The sequence below is a fragment of the Abramis brama genome, assembly GCF_963993115.1.
Source record: "Abramis brama genome assembly, chromosome: 3".
In the NCBI taxonomy this organism is placed as follows: Eukaryota; Metazoa; Chordata; class Actinopteri; order Cypriniformes; family Leuciscidae; genus Abramis; species Abramis brama.
This window is the reverse complement of record NC_139965.1, coordinates 23,493,052-23,512,512: the sequence shown is the minus strand read 5'-3', so window position 1 is coordinate 23,512,512 and position 19,461 is coordinate 23,493,052. Positions and strand designations below refer to the sequence as shown.

The following is a 19,461-nucleotide window of genomic DNA, read 5'->3' as shown; positions in this document are numbered from 1 at the left end:
CTTGGTAGCGCAGGTCTCTGAACTAACTAACCAACTACAACATCTGAGAGCTCGCCTCTCCCGGGAGGAGAAGGAGCGGCGAAAAGCACATGGACTCTGTCTCTATTGTGGAGCCACAGGACACTTTGCTGTAAAGTGTCCCGTAAAAGCCAAGGCCCATCAGTAGGGAAGAGGTTACCGACGGGTGGCCCTCACATAAACTGGCGCCAGAACACTATTATGTCTTTGAGTGAAAGCTGTCATGCGTCTTGTTTGGTGTCTGCTTGTTCTTCTGTGTTGCAGGATGAACAGGCAGACATGTAACGTGCCCGGGGAGTACTTTGACCTGAAGGAAGTGTTCAGTAAGTCTCGGGCTGCTTCTCTTCCTCCGCATCGTCCCTATGACTTTACTATAGACTTATTGCCAGGTACGTCTCCGCCTAAGGGCAGATTATACTCACTTTCCGCTCCGGAGAGGGAGGTCATGGAGAAATATATTTCTGATTCTCTAGCAGCCAAACTCATCCGCCCTTCCTCCTCTCCTGCAGGGACGGGGTTCTTCTTTGTGGGAAAGAAAGACGGTTCCCTGCATCCTTGAATTGATTATCGAGGACTGAACAGCATCACGGTAAAGAATACTAATCCTTTGCCACTGATGTCTTCGGGTTTCGAGAGACTGCAGGGCGCTTCCTTGTTCACAAAGTTGACTTATTGACTTGTTGACAGAGAGACAGCGGTTGCTGTCATAGACCACGTATTCATGGCCTCCCGACGGACGTGGTCTCTGACAGGGGTCCCCAGTTTATATCCAAATTTTGGAGAGAGTTTTGTCGGTTGCTGGGGGCGAGTGTCAGTCTTTCCTCTGGGTTCCATCCCCAGAGCAACGGTCAGACGGAGAGGGCCAACCAAGATTTGGAACGGGGTTTGTGATGTTTGGCGTCACAGAATCCGTCCTCTTGGAGTCAGCATGTCTCATGGGTTGAGTACGCTCATAACTCATTACTAGTGTCGACAACGGGCCTGTCTCCGTTTGAGTGTAGTTTAGGGTACCAGCCACCAATTTTTCGTAGTCTGGAACCCGAAGTCGCGGTTCCCTCTGCTCACGAATTTGTCCAGAGGTGCAGACGCATCTGGAGAAGAGCCAGGGAGACTCAACCTCCGGGTGGGTTTGCGCACTAAGGCCCAGGCCGATTGTCACCGGTCGAAGCCTCCAGTCTACATCGTTGGTCAAAAAGTGTGGCTTTCATCTACTGATATTCCTCTCCGCTCCGTCTGTAGAAAACTTGATCCAAAATTCATTGGCCCATTTACCGTCACCAAGATCATTAGCCCGGTGACGGTTCGCCTCAAACTTCCTCCGGCGTACCGGAGAATTCATCCCGTCTTCCATGTTTCAAAGATTAAACCCCTTATCCGTTCTGCTATTAATCCGCCTACCCCGGTTCTCCCACCGCCACGAATCGTAGATGGGGAGCCTGTTTATTCAGTTAGTCATATTCTGGACTCAAGGCGGAGGGGACGCGGATTCCAGTATTTGGTGGACTGGGAAGGTTACGGTCCGGAGGAGAGGAGTCGGGTTCCTGCCCAGGACATATTGGACCACTCCCTTATCGATGATTACAATCGCCAGGTAGGACCCTCTGGGAGCGTCAGGAGACGCTCCTAGGGGGTGGGGTAATGTCATGGTTTGCAGGTTTGCCTGTTCATGTCTGTTTGTACTGTCCTGGTCTGATTGCCTATCAGTGTCAGCTGTGCTGACGAGCAATCAGATCAGCCGCAGGTGCGGCTCGTTTATGTGTCCTATATGTATTCTCGTGTTTGTCATGTTCATTGTCAGATCGTTGTTTGCTGTTCACATCTCGTCTTGCTGTCTGTTCAGTGCCCCTCTATCCATTTCCAGTTTCTCCGGATATTCTGCCTCCAGTTCCTGAGCTTCGGACTTTTAGCCCGGGTTTATTTTCGGCTCGTCCTCGTTTGATGTTTTATCCGCGAGGATTTGGATTTCAGCCCACTGCAGTCCCCGCGCTGCCAAGGACCTATCACCGACCTGTATTATCTACATCAGCCTGTCTTGATCTTTTGCTGTTTACATAAATAAACAAAACCTTTCATTCGCAACTGGATCTTGTGTTTCGTGACGCAACAGTTTGTTGTGGAACAGAGGCAAATTCACAAAAAATAATTCTGGAAGTGTTTTGGTTTTAATTGAAATGTCAGATATATCAATAAGCAGATATTAAATCAGATGTCAAACTTATGAATATGCTCAGCCGATGTTGTGGCAGACAGTTTGACATGACAGATCTCCTTATATTACCCTCATTTAAACCTAATAAACGACTAGCGTAATAAAAATATGAACATTTGACAGTCTCTTTGGGAAAAAACAAACATACATACTAATTTGCACGATTCCAAGAAAAGCATTGTTTAACTTCAAAATCTACTCATTCAAACATACCACAGATTATGTTTGTTACGCAATGGAAATGTTGTTTTTTCTTTTAGAGTAGAAGGTGTGGTATAATTTTCAGAGCACAGCGTAAAGCAGACAAGGTGTGAGTTATGATTCAGTCAGTAGATGTTCATCCAGCAGTTAGCACAAGTAAACAGGATACCTCAGAAGAACGCGAGCCACATAAAAGCCACAGAAGTTAACGAAAGAGGCAGTATGCGAGTGAGAGATGTGTGTGGGCGCCACTCAACAAACATCAGACAAACATAGCCTACATACCCTCCCCCTCTCATGAAGAGTCACACTCCTCTCCTTCAAACACACACATACTCAAAGCACATGTAACCAAAACTTACCACTACTGCAAACAGCTACCCTAACCAGTGCAGAGCTGTGTTTCCAGAAGCAAGGCATATCAGAAAAGAGACAGTTCATTTAAATGAGGGCTGAAAAACATCCTAGAGGTGTATTATTAGATGAGCCGGGCGTGTATAACCTACAATAGACGGGCAAGTAAATGAGGTACGCCATGTGCTCCATTTCTTATGATGAGGTGTAGCCTCCTGAGACACTGCGATGAATTGGCCTGTCGCTGTGCTTTATTAAAGAACCGGATAAGTCAGCACAGCGGTGGATAAGCTACAGCTGGGACGAAGCGTAACCCTTTTAAGAAGTTTATGCTTACAGCATCTGCCTAATGTGCTAGTTTGAATCAATGGATTTCTGTAAGGAAACCGGTGGGAGGATCATGTTGAGGCGTCTGGGCCTCTTTCTTGATTTTAAATAAAGCAAAGGCCTCATGTAGACGATCCTGTCTCTGGTCTGATCAAGGTACTATTCCTTAAAGAGGTCATGTCATATATTTTTAGGACTTAATTTTTCCAATGAAATCCATTTAATTCAATTAAATTATTGAATTAAATAATGTTTTACATGTGAGTGCTGTGCTCCAGTTGTCAAACACCGATTTGTGGGTTTGTTATTTTGTTAAATATAATTTAAAATATAATTAAAAGACAGACAGACAAATAGACAGATGCATTCAATTGATCAAAAGTGACAGTTAAGATTTTGTTCCAAAAAACTATATTTCAAATAAATGCTGTTATTTTAAACTTTATATTCATCAAAGAAGTCTGGAATGTCAAGTGTATCATGGTTTTCACTAGGGATGGCCATTTTTGTCAATTTTTCATTTAGAGTACTGAATCTGTCTCAAAACAGGTACTCGGAGGGCGGTGTGTGTGCGGGGGATGGGGCGTGTCCATCATGGCCATAATGAAAATTAATGTTGAAAAATAAAAATATGAAATCTATTAAAATATGAAAATATGACTAGAAAAATAACTAGATTAACAATAATGCATCTATGTTCTGGAAAAAGAGACATCTAAAAGGAATAGCTGCATGAGGTGAAGCTCAAGAGTGAATGAACATCAGTAAACTGAAGCCCAGTCTATAGAACACATAGGCTATCAGATATCCTAGATACACAACATAAACGTAACATTAAAACTTGTATCTGCACAAAAGGAACTAAGTTACAGTCAGATTGTGTAACTCCCGTTGTGGATGCGCTCGTGGCAGGTTGGTGCTGCACATCTTGCACTTAACTGTATTTTCATGATCAAAGTGATTCCAGGCTTCACTGCGCACTTTCAAATCCATTGTTACACTTTATTTCGCTGGACGAAATGCTGTCCTAACGCAAATGTTGGTAACTAAACAGTTTACCATTGACTTTTTTTATCCATGCAATGGAAGTCGATGGGAACCGAAACTGTTTGGTTACCAATATATATTTTTTAAGTTCCACAAAAGAAAGTAAGACATAGAGGTTTGGAACGACATGAGGGTGAGAAAATTATAAGTGAATTTAAATTTTTAGGTGAACTATCCCTTTAATCTAGAATATCCAAATCAAGGCCATTAGAGGTTATCTTGCTACAATGTTTCTGTAATCACCCAAATGTGAACAATTGTCAGGCCAACAACAACCCACAAAACGTCACACCATTAGTGTTACACTAAATAAGAAATTATTTGGGGAAAAGAGAAAGAATTCCAATTTCCATAATGTGTTAACGTGTTCACATGACAAACAAAAACAGGCCCATTACAAACTAACAATCACATTTTCCAAACTGTTATGTGCTAAATGAGAAAGTACGCATACAATTAACAATATTTATTATCTAGTGCACTGGTTGGCTTGAGCTAACAGCTACTCTAGAGAGTATCACATCAGAGATGAGGACATTAACTATGACTCCGCTCATAGGAGTTTGGTCAGAGTCAATTCTGTTTATCACTGTGGGAATAAATTAAATAAAATGCATGATTTATTGGTATTGAAATCGGCATGAAAAAACATGATCAGTGCATCACTATAAATTGTTGATGATTTTTTTTCTTTTTATTTGTTGTTTATTTGCTTTATAACAGGCCAAACTGGCCTTAAACCAAAGATATCTGTAACCATTTGATATCAGAGGCAACCACAGCATTTTAATCATGACGCAAACAAAGATGCTACACACGTAGCATGAGCAGTTGCTTTTTATTTGAACAAGATTGTATAATTTTATATTGTATAATATCAAGATTTAAAGCAAAAACAGAATGGTCTGACTTCAGATTTGTGAAATTATGCTACATAAAACACCTGCACAAAACCAAAACATCAGCAGGATTAAAAAATAATAAATTAGAATGCAAATTCACTCTCTGACAGAAGGGGGCGCTTATGGAATAGCAGCGTTTATTTGGGTACCGCTGTACAAAGCAACGCTGTGCTTATAAACACTACTTTATACCATAACTGTCAACACTCCCGTTTTTCCCGGGTTTCTCCCGGACCCCTCCCGGTTTGTTATTTCTCCCGGGAAACTCCTGTAATTTGCATGGCCTAAACTCCTTTATGAATAATCGGACCAATATGTTTGTCTAATGTTGACCAGTTGCCAGATCTTGTATTAAATGCATTATATTCACACAATCCACACACCATACAATTTCAACCTGTTTGTTACCTCAACCTGGCAACCTATAACCCAGTTGCGCAGTCGCGTAAAGTTTAACCCGAAAGCGAGCCGATAGACTGGCAGGTGAAGGTGGTGTCCCCGCAAAGAAACCGAAGTAGCCTACAGTTGAAACCTACCTCTTGCTATTCTCGTGTGCAAGTCCAGAATAAAGATCAGCCAAAATAAAACTAAAAACCGGTCAACAGGTGCATAAAAGTATTTTAAAATAAAATGTATTCCCTGTGATGGCAAAGCTGAATTTTCAGCATCATTAAACCAGTCTTTAATGTCACATGATCCTTCAGAAAATATTCTAATATGCTGATTTGGTGTTGAAGATTTCTTATTATTATCATTGTTGAAAACAGTGCTGCATCATTTTTTGAGGATTCTTTGATGAATAGAAAGTTTAAAAGAACAGCATTTATTTGAGATAGGCCTAGAAATCTTTTGTAACATTGTACAGTTATAAATGTCTTTGTCACTTTTGATCAATTTAATCCATCCTTGAATAACAGTTATGGGAAAGCTGAGAGGTCTTCCTATAACGATAGGTAAGGACGATCCACAGGAACAATCAGAGCTGCTTTTAAGCCACATAACCTTAGATAAAATAGTAGCATGTTTATCAGTGCAGTCAGCGTGTGTATGTTTTTATCAGTGCAGCAGTGTGAGAAATCACCAGGTGAGTCTGCAGGAAGAAAACAACATCTATACTCTCACTTTTTTAACTGCTTCATTCAAAAACACAGCCTCCCACACACAGTCCTTCACATTTACTGCTGTCAAACCTATTGTGAACAAATGACTCAAACCTGTTTTGTAAACTATACCATCCGATTTAATAAGAAAAAAGATATGACTTTAAGGGGTCATGAACTGTATTGTTTTATAATGTTTCCTGGGGTGCACTTATAATGTTAGCATGATTTTTACATAAAATGTTTTCATAATTTAGAAATAAAACGCTTTTCCTACCCTGATTTTAGCCCTCTGATTTGAATGCTGTTTAAAGGGGCATGTCTGCTGAGAGACTTCAGAGTAAACGCCCACTGCTGTGAGTGGCTAACATCTTTGCATATGAAATAAGTATTACATGTAGAACTCTTTAGAAAACGTTTTTTTTTTTACAATTACAGCTCAAGATTAACTAATCGTGAAAAGTGTAGATTATAGCATTATATTTAGATTGTGGCATGAAAGGTTGCAGTGATGAGCATTGTAGCCAATCAGACATGTTGAGCGCATGAATGCAGTGATCTCATCATTGAAACTCTATTTCTAAACGAATGCTTTCATCATAAGTAACAGTGCAATGTGCAACAGTCCATGGTGCAAACACGATGTAAATAAGAGATTCGTTGATTATAACAAGAGTTTTGGCGAGAGTTCAGAACTCAAACTCACACTGTGTAATTGACAGCTCCAGCGAATGTAAAGGGAGCGTTCTTTGAACGATTTCTATTTATAATTTAATCACATTTTAATGACAGATTATTTTCATCCTACTAAGAGAAACAATGTGAAGTTGACCGTTTAGTCACTGGTTTGATTTACTGGCACATAGACAAAGAACATCTGACTGTACATGAATCATTACATCAGAAATCATTGGTCACAGATCAGGCATTAGAATTAACACAGTTACTTACATGTTGTCATATTACTGTCAAGTCCATATCATAAAAGTCTTTTTGCAAAGCCTGTGCCGAAATTGCGACTGATTTACCAAAGAATCCACAGTGAAATGTATTGCTGGGCGGTATACCGGTTCATACCGAATACCGGTGTTTAATTTTGTTATGATATGAATATGATAATGTATGATATGATATGATATGATATATGAGCACAGCTGTAGCCTATGTGTTACTAAATATGACGGTGAAGATGGATAGGTTAAACTATAATTGATAGCGGTCAAATTATATTACAGTGTTTCCCGTACATTGGTTCGCAATATCAACACTGCCCGACACAAATAGATTTTCCAAAAGACTTTGACATCGTTGAATAAACATGAGCACTGCACGTTTCAAAGTCAAAACGCGAATGAATGAATGCATCTTTGAAGGGAACTCACTAACTTTAGAAAAGTTTCTATGTTATTTTCATTTAATCTTTCTTTATCTTTCCTAATAAACAGTGTTTCTGAGCACTGCGCTGCTTTGTGTACAGCCGCTACCGGGGAAACCAATATTTCTGCCGCTCCTGTTGGCACCTGTTTGTAAACAGCCTTGCAAACCTGTATTAATACTAGTGTGGAATTTTTCTACAATATTCACTCATGACTGTAAAATAGGGCATTCTAAGTTAATCTACTGCAGTATTTCCTCTCTCAATCAGTAGAAAATGTGGTTAACACCCAGTCATGCTTGAAAAAAATAAATAATAACGTCATATACCATGAAACCAGTATAATTTTGAAAAATACTGTGATATAAATGCTCAACATTCACATTGTTGGAAATAAATAACCACATTCCTAGATCACTGCTTCTCTCGTGAACACAAAAAGGAGGACTACGACGGTTTTAAGATTTTCAGAGAATGACAACTTAAATTTAATTCAGAAGATATAAAATATCATGTATGAGTCAAACCACTTCTTTGACGCTTTTATGGTGCTGTTCTATCATCTTTTGCGGGCTTTTGTAAGAAAGAAAGTCTATACTGGCGTGCAACAACACGAGGGTGAGTAAATATTTTTTAAATATTTTTAAAGTCCCCCTGTAGTCAATAATTGTATCCCTTAAAACTCATCTTTGATCATCAAAATGACATATTTTAATGTTTTTTTCCTGTGAATTTTTTTTTCCTTACGCCTTAAAATGGTTTGAATGTAACTACACATTTGCTTCATTTAGTATATGCGGATCCTTGAATATGCAAATTAGCTCTGCCTCCACTCACTCACACCAGCTCCAGCTTAGAGATCCACTCAGCCAACTTACTGAGGTAAATGCTGCACAATGGTATTGCTCTTTACAATGTCGGACACGTAACGGTAATTTATATGATTAGCCTTTTGTCTGACTGTGTTATCAAACATCTAATAATGTGTTGCTAATGTTACACAAACCATGTTCCCATTCACCATCTCAGAGTCAGAGAGCTGCCTTCTAACACTAAGCATTCTTAGAAATGCTTTGAACAACTCAGAACATCAGAGGAGAAAGGCATATAGTTCATCATAGGCATAATAACATCATAATATACATCATACACCCGCTATATTGCTAAATCTACCAGATTGTTCATATCAACAGAAAAAAAAATCAGGATATCCTGGTTTCTCATGAGACTCCTTTGCTTCAGGGCATAGTGATGATATGCTATAAAGTCCGCCAGCACGTTGACGTGATTAGATACAAGGTGGTTTGTGACGTCAGAAACAATAGCGATTTCAAACCGAGTTTTTGAAAATGTCTTTAGATCAATGCAGTTTTAAAGAGAAAATACTCAGCAATTGTCACGGTTATCTGGACTCATTCATCTTTAGTTTCACTTTCATGGACTTTCAGTTTGTTTTCCTCAGTTACATGTTTCTCTGTCTTCATCCTGTGACAGATCGACCGACCATATGGATTATGCAGCGCAATTTTCTGTTATTGCTCATGAGAGCCTGGACTTTTTTACCTTCACTGGATAATTCTGCCTTCTTGCCGTCACCAGACCTTTGACGACGAGACCCTGAAGTCATTGTTCTGGATCAAGGCTAATTGCCGTCACCCCATAGACCTCCCAGACATCTCTGAATTGAACTGGAGGGACGCTATCATCCGGTGTCTGGAGAGTGTTTACCCCCGGTCCAGAACACAGCCGAATCCAGAGCCCATTCCACCACCAGTGACCACGGAGGAATCATGTGTGCCCCCCGCAGACGGAGAGCTACCACACGCCACGACGCATCAGCCAGTGCCCGAAGACAAGAGGTCAGCGCAGAACCCTCGCCCTGGAAGAGGAGCCCCCCAGTGAGTCTGACCAGGGGTGTGAGCCCACTACATAAGTTCATCTCCCACCCTATCCTACTCCATTTCTGTTTTTTCATCGCTGTTTTTAGACAGCACAATGGACTCTATCTTTTTCTTCGGAAACTTCATGGCTGTTTCTAGACAGCACAGACACCTGCATGAACAAAGTATTGTTACCTTCCACCCTGTCAAATCTTCATCTGCCTCCGTCACCGCCCTGCTCAGCCAGTCCTCCAACCCAACCTCTGTTGGAGGTTTGCAGCCCATCGCAATCTCCTGTCCAAGCAGTCACGTTGAGCCGAAGGTCCTTCAACCACCTGAGCAGATAGATCCAGTGGCTCTGCCTCTGGCCTCAGATAGTCGCGCTCTGTCTCGGCCCATCGACCTCTCAGCTCAACCTTGGCTCCTCCCACTTTCGGCTCCACCAGACACCCTCTGCCGGGTTCCCTCGTCCCACCGGCTCCCCCTTGGTCAGTCATCACTCCTCTGCCACGGACTTGCGGATATTCCGCTGCACTCCGTTCCTCCACCCGTACGACTGCAGCAGGCTCCTCTTTCCCTTCGGGTATGCCTCAGTCCTCCATTACACCGGCATCGCCTCGGTCCTTGGGCAGTCTAGCTCCTCCTCAGACGATCGTTGCCACGGGATTGCCTGGGCCTTCTTTGCCAGCGATGTCGCTTGTCTCCATTGGCTCTCTGTCTGCGCCTTAGGATCCATCGGCTCTGCCTCCGTCGGTCACCTCCCAGTTGATGTCAGCCTCCACGCCACCTTGGTTACTCCCTCCCTTGTCTCCACTGTGGGCTGTCTTCTCTCAGCTCTGTGCCGTCGGACACCCTTCATCATCACCGCCGGGGTCTCGTCATCCGTATTTCACCGTATTTCCCTGTATCATCACCTCGGCCACCTCCAAAGCCCCCTCCATCATCTCTGCTACTACGGAGCGGGGTCACTCCTACTGGGAGGGGGCGTTCTGTCATGGTTATCTGGGCTCATTCATCTTTCGTTTCACTTTCATGTACTTTCAGTTTGTTTTCATCAGTCATGTTTTCTTTGTCTTTGTTTCCCGCCACTCATCTGTTCCCATGGACACTAATCTTCCACCACAGCTGCACATCATTTAGTTCGTTACCTCTGTGCATTTAGTTCCTCTGTGTTCAGTATTCAGTTGTCAATGTTTGTGTGTTTTGTGTTTTAACCTTTTTTTCACACATGCTCTGTAACACTTTCTGTCAGTTCCTCAGTTTATTGTATTATTAAATCACTTCGTATTGGATCCTGTGTTCCTTCGTCTTCCTCCTGTGACAGCAATGGTGTTGACATGAATTTGCACATGGTTTGTCTTAAAGCATATTAAAAACACCACATAGACATAGAAACAACATTAAAAACTTTATTTTCACCACAGGGGGACATTTAAGGAAATAAGTCATCAAGGCTGCATTTATTTGATCAAAATCACCAGTAATATTGTAAAATATTACAAATACAGTTATTTTAGTTTTTTTTATTTAATGTAATTTATTTCTTTGATGGCCAAGCTTAATTTTTAGCAGCCATTACTCCAGTCTTCAGTGTCACACAATCCTTTAGAAATAATTTTTTGCTCAAGAAACATTTCTTTTTAGGGGTGTAACAGTACACATATTTATACCGAAAATGTTCTGTACAGGTCAGTACCTAACAAATTCAGTGTTGATTTAACCACTGAATTTGTAGAACTTCTCTGTGTGCGAAACATAATTTCAAACTCAAGAGTGCCTCAGTGCACACCTTGCGGTTGTACACTTAACTGTAACTGTTACAACTTCACACAAGTATTTCCATTTCACATAAAGTTTTATCCTGACAATAAGCGAGCCAACGTTTAACTTTGCAGACTTTACGAACGAGTGCCGGCGCGTGCATGCACGTCAAATAGATGGAGCGGATTAGAATGAAAGCGCAATAATTCTAACCTACCACCTTCTAAGCACTACATTCTAACCAACCTTCTAAGCACTTCAATATAAGCACTCTCTTCCCCCATTTACAAGTTTACAACAGCACCAGACTTTTTTTTATTTTTTTAAACAGACATAGTTTGTTCAGTAAACCACTGTTTAATAAAAAAAAAAAAAAGGTTGCTTGCTGTATACCGAAAACATACCGACCCATATCTTCAAAACCGAGGTATGTCATTTCTGTGTAACGTTACACCCCGATTTCTTATTATTATCAATGACGAAAACAATTGTTCTGCTTAATATTTTTGTGGAAAAGTCTTTACTGTCACTTTTGATAATTTAGATTTACTGACACTTTTGATAATTTAAATATGTCTTAGAATGATTTCTGAAGGATCATATGACACTGAAGACTGAAGAAATGGCTGATGAAAATTCAGCTTTGCGTTACAAAAATAAATGATTTTTTTAAAAAGTATATTCAAATAGAAAAACATTATTTTAAATTGTAATAGTACTTCACAATATTACCATGAGCCTCTGAGCTGGACGTTGTTGTTCCTGCTTTCTCTATAGTCTATAGTATAGGCCTTGTTGTAAGGAATGAGAGAGCCAGTGATAAGAGCTAATATTAGCTAACATGTGATCGTGCCTTCAACAGCGCCATGCTACGCTTAGTGTACTCTGAGACCATCTGAAGCGATAAAAAGGTCAGTGAGGCCAGCAACAATTTCACTTTCACACTTTTGCTAATGAGAAACAGCCGTTACTCACAAGAAGCTCAGCTGAGCACTAAAACCATCTAGGAGGTTGATGACAATGATGTTCTTGTAGCTATAAATCACAAAGATTACAAACTACACTTACACAACATTTGTTAAAGTTAAGAAAATAAAAAAATAATGACAAAATTCAGCTTGACTAGTACAATAGTATTTTTATTAACTAACATTAAAAAAGATTAATAAATGCTGTAAAACACATATTGCTTATTGTTAGTTCATGTTAGCTAGCTAATACATTAACTAATGTTAACAAACAAGACCTTATATAACCAAATATAATTTATTAAACAATTTATTATTTAATATCTACAACATAAGGTAAAAAAAAAAAAAGTCTAAAAATGAAAAATGACTAAAATCATCTTGACCTGTAGATTATATTATTAACAATCATAAAATTACAATAAAACAAGAAAAATGTAATCTGCTACTAAATAATATCTGTATGAAAGGCCATATACTACACAGCTTGGATTGCATCACAATGACGTAAACTAATCCATTTTGGTCTGAGTCACATGCCTGACTGCCGCTGATCATGGCCCATGTCATAACACTAGCTTGAGATCAACCAGTCTGTTTTTGTAGTGAAGTCATCATTGTGGCACCCTGTAGCCTATACGACTTACAAATGTATAGCAGTCAAGCAATGTTAATGCATCACTGCAGTTCTGCAACCAAATTTTGACTGCAATCAATTGTTTCCCGACAGCATAACTAACGAAGAATGTCATGCATGCACCTAACATACTGCCGCAAAGCGGTGTGAGACAGGAGGCAGCGCATAGTTTCCCATTCCCATACACATACAGGAGACCGAGCAGGAGTGGAGGGACTTCCTCTTCCGGCTTCTCCATGCCATGATCATTAACCCAACATGACTCCCTGAGTAACACACATCTGAATGGGAAAGCCTGGAGTCAGAAAACAGCTGTGCGGTGTTTTCTCACTAGAAAAGTCTTCTAGAAATACTCCAACAGGCCTTCTAGAAATACTCCAACAGGAAGGGTCTTCTTTGGTTTTCTTTGGACTACTCTAGTTTTCACACATTTAACACCTCTGAAATTCAACACAATCTTCTTATATCCCACACTTAAAAACAGCTGATTTCCTTCTGCATGCCTGTGTGTTTGTTGGGTTAATGTATAATTGTAGTCTGCTTTTCATTACTATCTACAGGTGTTTTATTCAGCACATTTGATAGCCAGAGATCATTATGCCAACAAATGTTGATTATTAAGCTCAAATGTGTCACTAAGGACCGGAGTGTCCAACAAAATGGACCAGCTCTGAATCGGCAAGACGTGAGACTGACCGGCCGGTCACAATCTCCTCTTCTCTTATATCTAAATCCTCTGACATTTCTCTTTAAAAATTCTTATTTTAGACTTCTAATTTGTGACAGGTGGGGTTTTTTCTCTATCCTCCGCGCTTATTCCGCTTTCGTCAATACGTCATGCGTTGGGTCAGAGGTCTGCCAGTGATAACCACACTGGAAGCCAGTGATTATAGTTTATAAAGTTATAAATGGATATTTTTTTATAAACGCATAGCTTCGCTTCAGAAGGACTTACCCTCTAAAGTCGTATGGATTACTTTTATGATGGTGGATGTGCTTTTTTTGGGCTTCCAAATCTCAGATGCTACTTACTCCCATTATAAAGCTTGGAGGCAGGATATTTTATAATGTAACTCCGATTGTGTTTGGCTGAAAGAAGAAAGTCATATACACCTATGATGGCTTGGGGGTGAATAAATTATGGGATCATTTTCATTTTTGGGTAACCTAATCCTTTAATATGCCATAATTTGTCAAATTAACATACACATAATTAAGTAAATTAAATAAATACTTCTATCCAAAAACTGCATGTCTTGATAGAAGACACACACACACACGCCTGTTTTCTTAAGTTTAATTATTTATATGAGTAGGCCTACATGAAGTACTGATTAATGGTCTGAAAAGATTAAATCAAAACAAATAGTACATTTGTGTTACAAACATTCTAGTTACCATCTCTGATTAATTTTAATGCGTAAATGTTGGCAGGATACATGTTTTGTCCCATGTCTGAACAATGACTACCGAACCTGTTCCTGCATTTTTTTACTACAATAATTTGGTATTGTAAAATACCGTCACCAACAATTGAAATGACATGATTCTGAAATCTTCTTACACTAGAAATAGGCCTACCATTTTCATTACTACAGATTTGACAGAAGAAACTACAGTAACCAAGGTATTCTGGCAGAAACATGGTACATTTCTAAGGGACTTATCAAAAAGAAGGGGGGGGAACTTCTTTCAATATTGTTTTACATACTGTTGCATAACTTTGTTATGCAGTCTATAATATAATTATAGTCCCTATATTGCCTTTGAAAGGTCAAACAAACGTCCTATATTCAATAATTTAGTAAAACAGCATAAAATGCAACAGTTTACGAAAGTGTTTCTCATGTCTATGAACTACATACAGCATCGCTACAGAGTTTTAACCCTAACTACAAGCATTACCTCTTGCATTTCCCCTGCTATGTTTATGTTTACGTTTAGGCAGTCATTTTCTTGGATATAAGCGAAGAGTTAAATTGACGCAGGCCTCGCTTGGATTCCTAAACCCCCCTTTCCGCTTATGGGGTCCCCATTTCTGTGAGCAAGATCCACCCATATGTGCTACACACACTCACATCTTTCTTTAAAGGGCCGAAACCCTCATAACATTCCGTCATCTCTCCGCTTACCTGGATAAACTGGATAGTTAAAGCTGATTTTCCGACGCCACCACCTCCGACGACCACCAGGCGATATTTCTCCTGCACTGAGCCGTCCTTCCAGCCAGCCATCGGGGACACGCTGCTGCTCTCGCTCCGCTGTCTAAACACACGCACACCGAGCCACTTTACTCTGTGACAGGCCTTCAGATGGAGAATTGCAACGGGAAAATGCGATACGGCGTTCAGGCGCTGTGTGAACTCAGTGGTAATCCGTACGAGATGAGAAAAGTACGAGCACAGTCTGTGGGAAATGCATTCACTGCAGCCTCAAGTCCATACGCCCTCGTCTAAATCGTTACCAGGCACTGACTGCCTGTGCTGCAAGATGAGGGGAAGATAGGGCTAATCAGTTCAGCCAGTACACGCAGAGACGCTAGGGGGCGCACACTGCTATTCCAGCCTGTCTGTGTGTGTTGGTTTGTAACTCGTCATGTGAATGTATTATTGATCTATCTCTTCTCAATTACTAAATATTGAGATAAAAGTTTGTTGTAAAAGTTTAAGTCTGCCATTGAGAAACCCATATTATGAATATTGTCTATGGTGGTCCTGGGCTATCTTATGATAATTCACCGCCAAGGCTGGGAGACCAGTCAAAGGGATAGTTCACCTAAGAATCAAGATTCTGTCATAATTTACTCACCCTCATGTTGTTCCAAACCTGTATGAGTTTATTTCTTCTGTTGAACACAAAAGAAGATATTTTGAAGAATGTTGGTGGTCAAACAGTTGATGGACCCCATTGACTTCCATTTTATTTTTTCCCTTTCTACGGAAGTCAATGGGGCCCATTTGGTCATCCATGTTTTTCAAAACATATTTTTTTGTGTATTCAGCAGAAAAAAAGAAATTCATGCTGGGTTGGAACAACTTGTCTTGATGGTGTGTAAATGATGACATAATTTTTGGGTGAACTATGCCTTCAAGTCCAACAAACCATAGGCATTGCTTTGCAAACATCTGTTAAAAGAATAAATGTACATTTGAATCCTCTAAATCAGTGGTTCTCAGCCAGGGCTCAAATACTTTTTTATTTTATCTAATATATATTTATATTTTTAGACATGGAAAAGTCATGGAAATGTATAAAATATATATATATATATATAAAAATAATGGAAAGTTCTATAATGAATATTCATAAAATAAAATATTTATAAAATATGAAAAAAAATGTATCAAAATATAATTTTACAAAATAAATTGCTATTCGTGAGTAAAAATAATAATAATTTGAAACACTTAAAAATCCTGTTATCACGGAACATTCAGTTCTTGAAAATACTAGAATTATGGAATTAAACTAATTAAATTATTATTATGAAAATAGTTTTATTTGATCATTTTAATATATTAACACTCATAGTTTAATTACAAAGCTGTAGGCTTAAAAATATCCAAGGCTCCGTGGGTCGTGGGAGATATTCAAATATTTTTTTGGACTTGGAATCAAAAAGGCTAAAAACCGCTGCTTGTGTCACTTCACATGCTATACGTCTATTATCTTTGTAATGTTGAAAATGAATTATCGCACTAAATGTTTACTCTCTTTTACTGTATGTGATATGTGTTTCCTCATCACTTTACTCTCCTAAAAGAGCTGTCAAGTTCAAATTATTCAAATGATTTTATCCCTCTATGGAAATCTGAAGAGGACAACCAGTAACACAGCACCTGTGTGTGTGTGTGTGATAAATATAACAATTAAGTCCCTTCTCCACCCACTTGTATGTGCAGGGTCTATAATGGAGCTGTTTATTTCCACAGCTGCAGTAGACACTATGTACTCACGATCAGTCTATCTTAAAAACCCCAATGTGCATCAACAGAGGAAGAATTTTTACAACATGAGGAAGCATCAGCTGCAGCCTGCGAAATGTAAATCCTGTGAACACACTACTGAACTCCATGAATGCCATTGTTAAAGGGGTCATGACATCAGAAGTCTAATTATCCTTGATCTTTTGACACATTAAGAGGTCTTTGCACTATTTAAACATCCTGCAAGTTTCATAGCTTAAAACTACCTCTTCAACTTCTAAATAATAAGAATAATAAGAAGCTCAAGGAACATATTAAAATAATAATAATAATAAACAAAAATCCATGTAATGATACTGTGGTTTGCATACTTTTTTTTTTTCACACGCATTGGTTTGCATACTCTCTTTAGCAGTACCTCAAACACAAACTGTCGGAAAGTTATTATTTGAGTAGCAGAATTAATCAATTCCTTTTGACGACTCCTCTCGCCCCAGAGGAATTTCAGGAATTTCAATTAACTCGTAATCCATAACTCCAAGATTCACATGGCCCCACTGCAGTCGCCGAGAGCAAAGAAACTACAGGAGTTCTTCCCACCTCCCACAGTCCAGGGAAAAAAAGATAACCAGTGTACACATTACATAAAACATCTGAGAAGAATGATTATTTTTCCAGCAAGAAATGTTAATCTTATCTACAGTAGTTCTGAACACCCTTTAAAAAGTGTACCAGAGATCATCATTTATTCCGCTTTTATTGGGAGTATAAAATCTCTGGGTGATGTCACCTCAAGAGCTTTTGCCGCCTCACCCTTCTCATTTAAAATGACTTAATCATTCAAAAGTTTGGAGTCAGTACAGTAAGTCTCTTAAGGCTGCATTTATTTGATCCAGTAATATTGTGAAGTAGTAATATTTATGTTTTCTATTTGAATATAATGTGATTTATTCCCGTGCTGGCAAAGCTGAATTTTCAGCATCCATCAGTGTCACAAGAAACATTTCTTATGTGCTGCCTTTTTTTATAGAATTATTTGATGAATAGAAAGTTCAAAAGAGCAGCATTTACATGAAATCTTTTGTCACATTATAAATGTCTTTACTGTCACTTTTGATCAATTTAATGCATCCTTTAAAGAAAAGTACTGACCCAAACATTTGAACAGCGCAGTATCACACGACTAAGAGTGTTGCATGATATACGGCCATAACACTCTCTTGTGAGTGCGATATTGCTGTCATACAACAATTAATCCAGTATGCAAGAGGAAAACTAATACATAATACAACTAAAGGAACAAAAACCTCTTAATGCAAAAGTCAAAACTCTCACATTATGACTCACATCATGGAACATTTTCATTCTTACTGTGCATGTATGATTAATTGTCACCTACTGTGTTTGTTTGTAATTTCAAAACAGAAACCGTAGCCTATAGCTTTGTCATTTTGTGATTCACCACTCAGTTAGTCATTATAATGACAAATGTGGCTGGCTAATCAGTGCAGCATTTGCATCAAAGGGTGCTTGATGAGAAGGTGATGATACTAAAACATTACTACAATTATACTTACATTTAGGATTTGCCAGAATACTGATCTATTTCAATGCAGTGTTTACAAGGATATATAAAAACCGGTTGAACTGTGCCCAGATTGTAAAACTCTCCTCTTGGCCTCATGATACCACAAGCAAATATGACTATTTATTCAAACAGTGTTTTAACTGTATATCAAATATAATGGAAAACTTGGATTATATAGCCTGAATGATGAATGAATAGTTTGCAATTTTGGTTTTCCCTTGTTTTACAATCAAACGATTAGACTTCTTTGTATTGATGTATTGAACATGTTCAAATGTTTGTCTCGTGAGCAAGAGGAGCTGACAAGTTACAATATTGATCAAAGTCTCATTCTGAAATGACATTTTCAAGAAAAGAGCTGACGTGTAAAGATGTCAAAGAAACCAAACAAGCGCCGGCTTTGTGTCACTGCTATATGGAGTCTTGAGTGCTTTAATTATGACTTGTGCTCAGAAGAAATGGAATAACAGTTATGCATTCAAATGTTGTACAAAATCTGAAGCCGTTTGCTTTCCATGCTGTGAAAAAAAATAGTGCGGATGTGCAGTACAAGCTGAACCTCTTCATTTATAGTGCTTGCTTAGAACTTTATTACCTCATTTTCATTTTATTACATGTATAACAATATATAAATCTGGGAAACTCATAAAACTCCATTAATATAATTTTTATGTGCAATGTTCCTTCTTATAAAGAATAATGGAATTAAATGCATGACTTGCATACACTCACATCAGCGCTTTTCACACCCATCTCTCCCACTCTGCGTGAACCTGGAAGCTACTTAGATCTAATGTATCATTTACATCAAAAACTGCTTCCACTGCACTTTATGAGACAATGACTGGTGACCAGGTGAATGCAGTGACTACATACACTTTCGTTCAAAAGGCTGGGCTCAGATAATACTTTCATTCTGCAAGGATGCATTAAATTGATCAAAAAAGGCATTTATGTTGTTACAATAGATTTCTGTTTCATACAAATGCTGTTCTTTTGAACTTTTTCATTAAAAAAAAGACTGTTTGTAGGACATGGTGAAGGGGGGAAAAAAGAGATGGGAACAAAAATTATTTGTCAATGCTTTTGCGTTCCCTCGAAAAACTTTTGTTTCTGATTGCAAAATGTTTTGCGTTCTTAAAACATTTTGCGAGCGAACAGTTTCTCG

The 19,461-nt window shown here is 39.0% G+C and overlaps 1 protein-coding gene across 1 annotated transcript in view; it reads right to left on the bottom strand.

The window, feature by feature from the left end:
- rras2 (RAS related 2) overlaps positions 1-15,285 on the bottom strand; it is a 48,257-nt gene extending 32,972 nt beyond the window's left edge. Inside the window, exon 1 of the mRNA XM_084107629.1 lies at positions 14,912-15,285. Within this exon, the coding sequence (XP_083963755.1) occupies positions 14,912-15,013 (102 nt within the window). The 5' untranslated portion in view covers positions 15,014-15,285. The remainder of the gene's footprint in view (positions 1-14,911) is intronic.
- Positions 15,286-19,461: the final 4,176 nt, after the last annotated feature.